The 14,132-nt window shown below is 40.8% G+C and overlaps 1 protein-coding gene across 7 annotated transcripts in view; it reads left to right on the top strand.

The window, feature by feature from the left end:
- Window positions 1-9,864, top strand: part of CDC42BPA (CDC42 binding protein kinase alpha) — a 195,599-nt gene extending 185,735 nt beyond the window's left edge. For all 7 annotated transcript variants that reach the window (XM_063124145.1, XM_063124144.1, XM_063124140.1 and 4 more), the window contains 3 exons: window positions 1,953-2,070; window positions 3,042-3,199; window positions 5,407-9,864. In XM_063124145.1, the coding sequence (XP_062980215.1) occupies window positions 1,953-2,070; window positions 3,042-3,199; window positions 5,407-5,538 (408 nt within the window). In that variant the 3' untranslated portion in view covers window positions 5,539-9,864. The remainder of the gene's footprint in view (window positions 1-1,952; window positions 2,071-3,041; window positions 3,200-5,406) is intronic.
- The last annotated feature ends 4,268 nt before the right edge of the window (window positions 9,865-14,132 follow it).

Here is a 14,132-nt window from a genome sequence, read left to right as displayed (position 1 = left end):
TAAAATATTTATTTGGTATTTTTATCATGGTGCAGAATTTCATGTGCTCTGATCAGTACCCGTTTTCATTCCATTAGCATTTGTTTTGCCTAATCAGGACCATTGTTATCACTTCGGTGAGTGTTTGTTATTACAGGCTATATCAAATTTACTACTGCTTACTGGAGAGAAAAAGACCATGAGTAGCCATTTAGATGAAAGTTTCTCAATCATCAACAGAACACTGTCACAATATTTTCTTTGCTGTTCACTGGAGAATATTCACAATTATTGATCACATCGTTACTTTAACTTGGGGGGGAAAGGAATATTTTATATCTGACATTTATAACTTTTGACTAAGAAGCATGATCCTAAGGTGGCCAACACACAGCTCTAATGAGATAGGCAGGAAACATAATGAAGATTATGTACCCCTTTACACATGCCAGATGCCAATTAATCCATCGTTATATAATACACTAACAGCGATGGAAGCATTTATTCATAAAATGACATACGTTGTAATTTAGACATTGCAGGGAATTCTATATTTTGGAAATCTCAAAGATGTCATCTTCTTTTGATAGCGAATGAATGCAGCCAAATAGGCAGAGGGTACCAATCAATCAATAGGAGTTTTATGGTTGGTAGTGCATATTTCTGTAAGCTACAAAGTTGAATGCATGAAATAGTGGAAGCTTATATAATTTCATTATTATTATTATTATTATTATTATTATTATTATTATTATTATTATTGTCATTAAGTACTAATTTTATATACCTGTATTACTATCATGTTGTAAGACAAAAGAAATCTCTTTCAGAAGATTTCTTACATAAGAACATAAGAATCAGACCAAGGGTCCACTGTTCACACAATGGCAAACTAGCTGCCCATGGGAAAGACACAAGCAGGACATGAGTGCAACAGCACCCTCTTGCCCATGTTCCCCAGTACAAAGGCTTACTGCCTCTGATACTGGAGGTAACATATAGCCATCAGTTCTAGTAGCCATTGGTAGCCTTCTCCTCCACGAATTTGTCTAACTCCCTTTTAAAGCCATCCAAACTGGTAGCTATATCTCTGCGTCTTGTGGTAGTGAATTTCATAGTTTAACTATGTGCTGTGTGGAGATATCTGACCTGAATCTCCCAGCTTCGTGGGATATGACTGGTTCTAGTATTATGAGAGAGGGAGAAAAACGTCTCCCTATCCACTTCCTAATTAGTAGCAAATAAAAATTTGATCTAAAAACCCAGAGCAAATTTTGAAAAGTGCTCCTACTTGGAAATATAGTACAGGTTCATCAGGTTTTGCATATTTACAGGTGTGGTACACGGCAGGCCCCCAGCAACACTTTTCGATATAACTATCCACATAGATGCATACATTTAATGAAAATTATACAAGGATGTGTGATACGTTTCAAGTTTCTAAGAGAGAGCACCAAATCTAGGTGTGAGCCTTACATGTCAGCCAAAGTAATCCCAAATTGCTCTAGTTTTCCCTCCACTTGCCTGCTTATGGCCATACATAATTCAGCATTTTGCAGTCACTACTGACTATGAGTTTCCCCCAACCTGGTGTCCTCCAGATGTGTATGGTTATAATTACCATCACCACCACTGGTTATGTTGGCTGAGGATTATGGAAATTGTGGTCCGACACATTTGGAGGGCTCCTCAGTGCAGAAGGTGGCTATATCGTATGTGGTTTCACCCAGTATGCTTCTTTATAGAACCTAACCCTTTGCATACTTGTCTGACTCACCTATATTTACTGTGAACCTCTGAGAGGTTTTATTATATTCAGCGGTATACAAGTGTCACAAAGAAAGAAAGAATCCACTATCTAGATAATTTGGATTGTTTTAACCTTTGTTTGGTTTGCAACATGGTAACTCTGGTATTTCTGCTTATATGAATTTCCCTCTTCCCTATCTCCATCTGTCTTTTCTCTATTGCAGAACCTTCGACCTCAGGAAAGTCGGACTATGTTTAGCGGCTCTGTCAGTATCCCATCTATCACAAAATCCCGTACTGAACCAGGGCGGTCCATGAGTGCTAGCAGTGGCTTGGCAGCAAGTAGGTTGTTGTGTCTCTTCCTTATCTCTGGCATATTTCATCTGTATTGAAAAAACGGGGATTTGCTGGGGTGTGTATATGTATTTGTACTTGTCACCATGTTTGAAGCATGTAAGGCAGCCTTCCTCAACCTGGGGCACTCCAGATGTGTTGGACTGCATCTCCCAGAATGCCCCAGCCAGCAGAGCTGGCTGGGGCATTCTGGGAGTTGTAGTCCAACACATCTGGAGCGCCCCAGGTTGAGGAAGGCTGATGTAAGAGATCATATTAAGAATGTGCCTGGTAGGGCCTGAAGCTGAGGTGGTGAGAAACATGTAAGACTCGGGAGCCAAGTGAGTTTTAACCAACAATGAACAGAACAAAGACAATGTCTGCTCTCCATGGAGAATGCAGATAGTGCCAAAAGGCTGCAATCCTTGGGCATTCATTTAAAAAATGCAATGCGCTGAATCCAAGTGACTGTCTACAGGCAGCGTGACCGTATTTTGGCACACATCACTTATGGCACATCCTTGTAGCATACATCATTTTTGAAACTTCCCAGTGGTGCCGGGATATCTGCTTGCATTGGGCAGATAGTCCACGCCATCAGAGATCTGCTATGGCAGCTTCCTTCCGTTAGCAAGCAGCAGTTTTGAGGGGACAATTGGAGCCACAGTAGTGTTAACTTCCCTTCACGCTGCCGTCTCTTGATCCCTCTCTTGCACCCACAGCTTATTTTAACCACAATAACAACAACAAAATGACATGTTAAACCAAATCACAAGCTTAGAGTAATTCAGAGTTTGGTTCTTAATAAAACAAGATGCAGGAACGGAGAGGAAAGGGCTTGCTAAATTAGTGGAGACGATGAGGTTGGGAAAGAGAAATTGGCAGCAGGCAGTGCACTGAATAGCGGTCTAAGGTAAGCAGGTTGCAGTTCTCATGCCTTCATATGTGTCACGCTGCTAAATTCCTGGCTGCGTTTCTAGGATCATCTGCGCAGAACGGCAGCGCGTTGCGGAGGGAATTCTCAGGAGGTAGCTATGGAGCAAAACGTCAGCCGATGGCATCCCCTTCAGATGGTTCCTTGTCCTCTGGCGGTTTGGACCAAGGGAGCGATGCGCCAACGAGGGACTATGAGCGAGAGGTGGGTATAACAAAGGATAAGGTGGGTACAATGTAGGCAAAGGCCCCAGTTCTGTACTTCATTGTGCTGGAGAGGATCTGAGATGAACAAACGGCAGTGCTGCACTGCTTAGCGACCTCACGAAGAAAATCCACAGCTGTTGCTAAAGGAGAAAGCGTTTTCCTATTGACGTATGATAGAAAAGTACCAAAAGAAATAGTCTGTGTGACTTGTAATGCAGGGGATTTATATCATACATTTTAGCAGCACTTGTGGATTTTTCTTCCTTTTGCTTGTAAGCAAAGTTGAAGTAATCAAGAAAAGAGCTATTGCCTCTGACAGTGAAGTAAACACACGGGAGATATTCTAGGCAAAGTTTGGCACATTTCAGTGCCACTTATTTCAATTTGGGACATGTGCTTAACCTTCCCATTGAAATCAATTTATATGTCGATGGGTGGTGCTCAATATGTACAGAAAATGTATGTGTGAAGACATGGCAGAAATAATAAAATTATCAATGTTCTAATATCTGGGTTTTGCAGCGAGAAAATCTGTATTTGTGACACAAGCATACTCTGAAAGGTTGCTGGGTTGGATCCAGGATCTGCCTTCTGCTAGAGAGAGAGCTCCGCTCATGCACTGATCCCTCTGCACTGTTTTTGAAGATCTCCCCTCTCTACACCACAGCTAACCTCATTCAGCAGGGTCTCCTGGGTCCCTGTATAGCATTTTCAGGGGGCTGAATGTGCTGTTGTGGGGAGGAGTGGACAGGGAAGCCCATTTCTGTCACCACAGTTGATCCACACCATTGGATTTTCATTGATATGCTTTCGTAGAATTTGGCAATGGCTAGATTAGTGTAGATACTACTGGACATAAAGGTGATCGGAAGTTGGAGAAGGAAGACCTCCCTTGTCCTAGCGATAGACTGATATTTCTATCCCTTAGACAACTGGTGCCCAACTCTGTGAGGCTCAGCTTGAAATCTGTTGAGCCTACAGCAGACTTCCCAAACCTGGTGACCTTCCAGATGTGTTGAGCTGCAATTTCCATGGTAGTAGTTGTAGTCCAACATATCGGGAGGGCCCCAAGTTGGGGAAGGATGAACCATTACACAGAGGACCTTCTCTTCTGCTGCTCCCAGCTTGACAATCTTTTAGCATTCAAGAAAGCTATCAAGACTGATCTCTTCTGGCAGGCCTATCCAATAGAATTTTAGGATGCTTTTAGGATGTTTTTAAACAGTGTATACTAAGTTTTTAATTAGTATTTTATGTATTTTATGCTTGCTGTTGTTCCCCGCCTCGATCCAATCGGAGAGGCGGGTAAGAAATTTATTATTATTATTATTATTATTATTATTATTATTATTATTATTATTATTATTATTATTATTAAAGCTTAGGGCCGCTTCACAAAGTCAAATGGCATGTTCATATGGCAAATGCCTCATGAGAATTGAGCTCTCTCTAAACACAGACACAGCTTCTCAGCAACAGTTGCAGTAATTGTGAGTGTTTTGCTGAAATTGTCACCAAGAAGCAGCTGTACCCCTGGAGATCCTAATAATCTATATAATACATTCTTTTGTTTTTTTAAAAAGCAATATTTTTGTTAAGGTAATTTGCAATGTATGGCAGGTAGACAGCTACAATATACAGTATCAGTTGTTGGTGTTCAAGCAAATATTGGTTATTGAAATGCTATGTAGAAAACCACTGACACCTCTCCTGCAACTTATGAAGCAAATAAACAAACTCAAAGAAAATAAAGAAAATATAAGCAAAACAAATCAAAATTTAAACCAACTAAAAGTGACAACAAATATATCCATTTCCATAACAGTAACTGTCTGGATATACATCATGTTCTCTGTGCTAATGCACCCTTCGGAGCATTGCATGGAGTCAAAATGTGAACCAGCCCTAAATTTTTTTGCACAAATGTCTGGTATTGTGTGTGTCTGTTTGGGGAAGGGGGGTCATTCCAAATAAAGTCCAGGCCACAGCTTTTGGGAGACAATATTAGAAACATCCTCTTGGGAAGCTTGAGTAGATGCTGTTCCTCCCCAGACCTCTGATGGCTTTGTGGGCGGCGGGGAGAGAGGAAGGGCAGTTCTTGCTCCAGGTGTCCGGTCCCTTCCTTGCCCTTCCTTCCGTCTCCACCACTATCTGCTCTTCTGATCCGGCTCACTGTTGTGTTCTCTTGCATCTTTTGGGCTGCAGGACTCTGACTCTCCAAGGCATTCGACAGCTTCCAACAGCTCCAACCTGAGCAGCCCTCCCAGCCCCATCTCTCCTCACAAGACCAAGAGCCTCTCCCTCGAGAGCTCTGACCACGTGAGTTGGGACACATGAACTGCTTCAGCACTCAGATTTGACATCTCAGCAGCTTATTGTCCCCCATGACTCTCCGTTTGCTCTCACTGTCATCACCCCTCAGCTTCCCTCTGAAAACAAACTCGGGGAGGGGAGGGGAGGGGAGGAAGAGAATATATTTGCCTTCTCTGGCACAAGCTGCATCACGCTCACCGCTCCCTCGCCCACATTCAATAGTAGCAACAAGCCAGAGAAAATCTTGGTGGAGGGTGGGGGTTGATAGACGAGAAATATTGGTATATTTGTATTAGTATTGACTTTATTTCATAGGATTACATTATTCTGGGCATATTCCACCTCACCCCACCACTCCAAACAAAACACAGTAGTGTAGACTGACCAAAACACAATCTGTAAGAGAGAATCAGATCATTTTTGCTTTGACACACACACACACAGTATCGTATTATATTTTTTCAAGGGTAGCACAGCAAACCGCTTCGTCTCTTGGGATGGGACGAAATTCGCCCTGCTGGGGACGATTCACATGCTTTCAGCCAGTCACTCCGTTTGAATGTCAGTCTGATTGTTGCCAGCAAATCTTTATTGATTTTTTAAAAATGATGCATATTTTACTACAGTACAGAGTTTAAGTAAATACGCAAAATTAAGAGTTAGTACGTATGTATATAATAAAAGAAAAAGCAGCATTGTGATGCAGCGGAAGATGGATTCCTATTTAAGAGATCCTTTAATTTAAGAAGACTTTTGTTGTTCCCTTTTTCATATTAAATAATCTACAGATTGAGGGTATGATCTGAATATAGAACATGACACTGGATACAAAATATACAGCCTGGAGGAAGACTCCAACTTCACAATGTGCTCTGTAACGTTTCCTTCTTGTCAGTAGAAGAACTAAAGCCATAACCCTCATTTTTAAACTATCTCTTGACTGTCTCCTGCATCTGTTTCACTCTACAAGCAAAACCCATGATTTGCGAGTCGACAAGCATGACTTGGGCTCAAGGGCAGTTTAGTGTAGAATCAATATTCATCCCCAAGAAATGATAGACTAACCACAGCCAAAGTCAGGGCTAATGGATAAGAGGTTTGGGAAAGGCTAGGCTAGGCTTTCAAACCCATCTTGCCATTTAATAACCACTTCGCTCTTCAGTTCACTATCAAGTCTTAGTGGACTATCTGCATTAGTCAATCACAATACTAGTTCTGAAATGGAATATTTGAAATATGTAGTTTGCTGCTCTTGCACACTGAAGGCTAAAATGCTGCTGTTAGTCTTATACTTTGCTCGAACACTGGGTGGTTCAAGACTTCCGTTCTGAAGGCTTTCATTACTGTCATTTCCCCCACCCCTGAAACTCAACCCAGCGCGTGTTTAATGTTTTTTGCCATAAAATACTGTGGTGGTTGGATTCAGCAGAGAAGCATTTAGGAGGGCAAAGCATTTCTCTCTGGATAGAAGACAACGGAAACCTATCAACTCCCTGAAATGAACAGTGGCATATGTAACATGCAAAGAGGGGATGAGAACAACCCCCCCCCCAGCTTCTTGAGCAAGATGAGCGCAGTTCGCATTTTCAGACTAGATTAATGTGATTTTTTTTTCTCCTTGGAATTATTGCTACCTTACGCTGTGATCAACCTCAAATGATAAAGAGTTTGTATGGTGGTGTTTTTAAAAATTTAGAATAATATTTTACTGGAGTTTGGTAACATTTCATGGCTACCATGGAACCATTCCAAGTCATTCTGGTCAGCAGGAAAACATCAAAAGTGCAACTAACAGAATTCCCAGGTTCCTTCTGAAAAGTGTTAGCTGCGATCATGCAAGGTACAAAGGTTAAGAAGTACTATGAGATATGGATCCTTGTCTTTAACCATCTAGCTGTATTGAGTCTGCTAGTTGTTGGTTCGATCTTTTCCTGCGTTGAGTGCATTGCCACATCTAAAGCTACCACTTAGCTATTTTATAGGGGTGGGGATGCAATCAGATTTTCTATTAAATATGGCGTCCAAATCCTGTCTCTTGAATTCAGCTCATCAAGAATCTCAAAGTTAATGATGTCTGTTTTCTTATCATGGGTATAAACAAGGGATTTGCAACTTTGCATTTTATAGCAACCAGTTTCAAATACTAAATTAATTTTCTGTTCAGCAAGACTTTTAGAAACTGCCAGTGGATTTTGAATGCTGTCTGTCCCTGTGGCCTGGCTATTTTATTTCCCAGCCCCTTCTCTTCACGCCCATAGAAGTTAGCATTATATTTTTCACTTGTATGTCAGAAATAACCTTGTTTAAATGCCATCTTGTAAGAGAGCTTTAAGGCTGCCAGGACTTGAGCTATACAGATGGCCTCTATGGTTATCCACTTTAGAAGTCACACCAAGTCCTATGGCAGTTTATCTGTGCCTCACCTGAGAATGAAAGCTGAGGCAGCACCTATATTTTGAGCTATAAGAGCTATAAGGTGTTCATATAAGAGGTGATTGGAAGAAATTAGCACCCTAAAAATACATTTTATAGAACGTTGGGCATTTTCACAAATTATGACTATCATTTGTTAGGCTGCCATGAGCCTGGAATGCACAAGGATGTAGTTGTATGTTACGAGCCCTGGTTTCCAGCTGTGCCCAATGCAAATGCTCTAATACATCTGAAATGGTTAGCTGGTGAATTTGAGATTTGCTGCTATGCTTTGTTCAATTTCCATTCAGATATGATTATATTTCTCCAAGCACTTTTACATGCTCTAACTGAATCCTGACTCATTTGATTAGCATCTCTGTGTGTACGCAGTTTGAAGCCGTGCTTTCCGTAACTGAGAGCCTTTGCTTTTTGTGGATTCAGGCACCTCAACACTTTGCACCATCATTCTTGAGGCTTATTAAATTGGGTTTTGATTGTAAATGAACCGCAGATTGTATAGCTCTTGCCCAAGGCTCCATTGTGTGTTTTTCTGTATTAAATGCTCACAGATTATTCACATCATTACTTTTTTCTTTTCAAAACACATTCCCCTTGTATTATTAGTTTTTTTCTTTTCTTGAATCGGTTTTTCATTAGCTGGCTTCTTCTACAGGTTGATTTGTGTGTTCGTTGTTTTGTGTTCCTAACCTGCATTTTTTAGAACAGGAGTTTTGGTTTGGAAAAAAAAAAACTACAGTTAACATTTGTGTTAAACTCTCAGGTATTTGAAAGCAACCGGATGTCTTCATACAAATGGAATAATGTATTTTAGCATGAGGTTCACCACAGATACATCCTTGGCACAAAGAAAGCTTTTGTTCTGAAATAATGCATATTTGGGTGATAGATTGAATTCAGGATGATAATTTAAAGACCTTGAATGTGGAAAAATAGTTAGGTCTCTTTAGCCAGTGAGTTAAAAAATAATACTGATAGAGCAGCACAGTGGCTCAATTTCTTTTTTCTGGCATGTTATTAAATCAGAAAGAAATTGGGAACCCAGAATCTGGCTTAATGGGATTTTCCTAGCCTTAGACAATTTCACCACAGGTGTGAAAGTTACCTCTATACCACCTGGGTTCCATGTATGGATGCCCTGTTTGGAGACCTCAGGAAGGGCCTATGCCTTGGGGTGAATGTCACTGAGAGGCGCATGACCTAAGTGTAGCCCAGGCCAATAAGGCTTTGTGTCTGGAGGTTAATTCCAAAAGCGTCATCTGGCTTCTCCTGGAATATAGATCTGGGCTTCTAACTCCTCATCTGCAAGGGGGCCTTCAGAGATCACATAAACTGTAAATTTTTGACTTTTAAGACCATGTTGTGCATTAGGGCAATTCCACACAACGTCATCTTGTCTTTTTCTTTCTATAAAAAAAACCCTCTCCCATCCTGCATAAGAACTTGTCTCACTCATAAGGAAGCAATCCTCAACCAAAAACCAGTGTTGGTATTTCACAGCAATTATACCTGCCTTTTTATGTATGATGGTTTCATATCATTTATTTTTTAAAAAGATATTTTTAGGGATTTTTTCATTGTAATATTATTGTACAGTTTTGCATGGCCTAGATGTAATCACTTTTTGTTTTCGTTTTTGTTTTAGAGTATAAAAGCTGACAAGTGTGCGTGGGGGGGGGGGAGATTCTGCTTTTTGCCTCTTCTCAATCTTCTCTTATTTTTGATTTATGCCCTCAGTGTTATAGAGGACATTGTAAGAGATTCTCTGCTCCAGAACAATGATGTAGATTCTATTGCACAGAAATATTTAAGGTGGACCGGTCAATGATGTAATAAATGACAGACCACCAATATTTTATGTTGGTAACACTTAATATTAACCTACTTTGATGTATTGCAATAAAACAGGGAACTATTAGAAATACAGATGGTTTGTCTTTTTTCCCCTTCCCACCAGATTAATCTTTGATGGGGTGAGTGGGCAGCAGGGAAATGGAGTAATCATGTAAATTCTGCCATAGTTGTGTGGTTCCTTACATCAGAAGCATCACTACAGGCTGCTTTTGGGGACTGGATGTTCTCTTTCACTGCATCAAGCCACCCGCCAACCCCAATCAGCCTGTGCTCATCCCCTGCTTATATGTCAACAATACTTCTGGGGAAGGCGGGGCAAATACAAGTGGCACAGAAGGAACAAACTGGTCATAGGGAAAGGAAAACCTTGAAGGTGGTGGTCAAGAGGAGAGTACAGGTGCATGGTACAAATAAAAGCCAAACAAATGTCAGATGTGGAGGAAAGGCAATTTGGCAGCAAAATAGGCAGGTTGAGATGAATAGCTTCCAAATACAGTAAACCCATCTCAAACAGAAAGCAGTTTATTCTTAAGAACCCACTGGTACATGCCTTAGGTGTTCTGAGGTTTCACAGTTGTGACTAAGGATTAGGTAGCATATCTTTTTGTTGCCCAAGATTGCTAGCTTTTGGTCACTTCTTTAATAAAATATGTTGATGTTTGCTACCATCCTGTTAATCAAAGAATCATAGAATAGTAAAGTTGGAAGGGGTCTATAAGGCCATCAAGTCCAACCCCTTGCTCAAGGCAGGAATCCACCTTAAAGCATTCCTGGCAGATGGTTGTCGAGCTGCTTCTTGAAGGCCTCTAGTGCAGGAGAGCCCACGACCTCCCTAAGTAATTGGATCCATTGCTGTACTGCTCTAACAGTCAGGAAGTTTTTCCTGATGTCCAGCCGGAATCTGGCTTCCTGGAATTTGAGCCCATTATTCCATGTCCTGCACTCTGGGATGATCGAGAAGAGATCTTGGCCCTCCTCTGAAATAGTTTAGCCCATTACATTCTTTGTCTACCTTGCAAATAAATTCTCTTGCATATGGTATGCAAAACAATGTAGCCAAAATCAGCCTGTAGCAGGGCAAATGTAGCATTTTGGAGGTCAGGGATGACCAACCTCAGGATGCCGAGGACACCCCCCTCCCAAGTTGCATCCATGGGAGCGCCATAAGAATAATCAGCAGTTTGCCAATATAATATGGCAGCAAACCACTACGGTGCACTGAAAGGGCCAGATTTAGCTTGAGAATAGACTACAGTTGGTCTTAGTGCTCCATAGCACTGAAATCACCAAATTCTTTTGCAGGCCATGTATTGCCCACCCCAGATGTTAATGAGGAGCAGACTGAACTGCAGGCCACCTTTTATTTGTCTCAAGCTGAGTGTTATTTACCTTTCATTTACAGATAGACGGTATTACCATGTTCCCTGTTAGATCACTACAATCAGACAGAAAATAGACAATACGTTTGCTGTGTGATTGGGTATGTTTTTCTTTTAGAAACAGCAACTGTGGGGTGGGACAATTTTTTTATTTATTTATTTATTTATTTATTTATTTATTTATTTATTGCATTTCTATACTGCCCAATAGCCGGAGCTCTCTGGGCGGTTCACAAAGCTGGATCAGGACTGCAGTGGAGAAGAAAAGAGATACCTATTCTTCTCACTGCACTGCTTTCCCACCAAAACACACACACACCCGTCCCCAGCCCACTATTTGCCCATGAAGGTTCCATTTGCTGCATTTACGCCTTTGGGGACAAGACGGAGGAGGGGTATTTTAGGCAGTCACCCCCTTCTCCATGTCTCTCTCACGCACAAATATCGTTCAGATGTCATTTCTAAAATGAAAACAAGCCCAGCATGACAAAAATATAATCACGTACCGGTCTCATTCCGGGGTACAAGAGCTGTTCCTAGGAGTACATGAGTGTGACTTAACCCCAAACATGTCACTATTATACCTCTTCTTGCATGCTACTTCCCAGTGTGGATCTTAGCTGCGCATCTAGTAAAATTACAGATACATGCATATGCAAATGCTCTAAATTAGTCAGTGCTTAAAACATAATTTCACTATATTTGCTTTTAATCATAGCTTTCTAAAAGCAGGTGTAATGCACATTTCATCTTTTTTTTTTTTTTTGTCAATGTGTCACTGAGCTGAAATTTGTATAAGAAGAGTGACAAACTGTCCCCTTACAATCAATAGCACAATAAGTGTGGACAAAACCTTAAAATTTGGACAGTATTGCTACAATCTAATGTAGCTAAAAAAAACTTATAGTATAGATCATAGCCTTCCCCAACCTGGTACTTTCCAAATGTTTTGAAGTTCAAATCACATCAGCCCCAGTCAGCATGGCCAATGATCAGGAATGCTGGGAGCTGTACTCCAAAACGTCTGGAGGGCACCAGGTTGGGGAAGGCTGGCATTGATCAAGTGTTAGGGAGGGCAACTGGATCAGACCTTCTCCCCTTAACAAAATATTGATACAACATTAGCTTTTGAAAAGGGAGTTCCACAGGTATAGCTCTGGTTGCAGGTTCAGAGCTGAATCCCATGTGCAGCAACTGATTGTGCTAGGGGGGGGATCTACACTACTGCTTTAAAGCGCTTTATAACAGTTTTGACAACTGTTGGGGCCCAGGACACACTGCATATACAGGTTTCAAAACGTTTTCAAAGTGCTTTAAAGCGCTTTAAAATCAATAGTGTAGATCTCCCCCAAGTGGGTCCTGAACAAGAGGGAAATGCACACCCATTTTGTGCACATAATTACTCACACTTGATTGGTGTAACTGACCTCCACTTGCTAAGCCCTCTATTTTATCCCTGGATAAAATCAAGACAGCTTAACTCCATAAGAAAGTCCTTTGAAATTAATGTGTTTGAACATGCATAACTCTTGGGTGCGGCTATTCCCTTTGACTTCTCTTTCAACCGTAGAACACTTCTTTGTTAATTCCCTCTGGTCCAAAACTAACTACCTTCCTGTTGTCATTTGTGGGCAGGCAAAGGCTGTGGAGTGAGGGCTTAATGGGCTGGGCAGATTATTTCCTCTATTGTGTTTTAACATATTTGTTTTTATGTTGTGTTATTTTTAATTTGGATTTTAATGTTAATGGCTTTGAGCACAATATTTGATGGATTCCTGAGATTTTCCCCCCTGACTTGTTTTTGAGGTTTACAGGGGTTGGATTAAGCCATGGTCATACCTAGAGTTGACCCACTGAAATCAACGATCAGTTAGTTCAGTTCTACTCCAAGTATGACTAATACTGGATCTAACCAAGGCTTTTAATGTGCAATCAGACAATCCACATAATGGAAATTTGGGGGGGGGGAGGTGCCATGATCCCACAAGTCTCCCACAATCCTCTCATTCCCTTATATATCACTCCTCCCCCCTCCCAAGACATTCTAACTCCACTCACTCAGGCCAACATTCTAAGCACCACAGACTTACCAATTCCAGACATACATTAGGGAACTGACTTGTGGGGTGTAATGCCACAGGGGGCTCCCCATGGGTTTTGTTTTGTTTACCACTACTTCAATATTTTTCTTACCAGGGGAAAAAAACATTATGGAAGAAAAGATGGAACAACTGCTGAATGCCTTTTAATTGTTGGAGCTAGAAGCCCTCCATTTGGAAGCACCCGAGGTCATTTCAAAGACCTTATTTTGCAATTTAGTGACAACTATTTCTCCCACCAACAAGGAAGAGGGCTGTTTGGGTATAGAAATGTGTCTATTGTTTTTGTGGTAAGCAGATGGCTTCTACTAGAATTAAATGGTTCAAATTTTTGCATATAAACTGGATTATGTTAGAAAGCCTCCTTCATTAAAGATCTGGATAAGCAAAGCTTCTACAGATATGAAGTAAAAACCAAACTAAATGAAGTACCGTGCAGGTTTACAGCGGTTTCTCACCAAAGCAGTAAGGATCCCAATTGGTGAAGTTTTTGGCTCAACAAGCCCCTTGTCAGCTTTTTATACTCTTTATTAGTGCTTTAACCATCTTTTACACATTTCACCTCCCCAGCTCTCCCAGAGTGTAGACACTGAAGACACTGCACTTTCAAATGTTTCTTTTGGAGATTCTTTCCTTAGTACAGTGAACACTACTTACTAATTATCACACTGTAAAAAAAAAAAGTAATGGGAATATATCAAAAAGTAAATTATTAATATGCCAAATCATATACAAAATACAAAATTTAGAAAACTTTCTTAGAGTACAAGCAACACCATTTTCAACTAAGGTTTTACGTAAGGCTCGTCGGAATTCAGCCACATTTCCACAATTGTTTGAAAAGAATTATTCT

The sequence above is a fragment of the Elgaria multicarinata genome, chromosome 4, assembly GCF_023053635.1.
Source record: "Elgaria multicarinata webbii isolate HBS135686 ecotype San Diego chromosome 4, rElgMul1.1.pri, whole genome shotgun sequence".
NCBI classification, from domain to species: domain Eukaryota; kingdom Metazoa; phylum Chordata; class Lepidosauria; order Squamata; family Anguidae; genus Elgaria; species Elgaria multicarinata.
The sequence above is the reverse complement of the archived record's forward strand: the minus strand, read 5'-3'. Positions and strand labels throughout refer to the sequence as shown.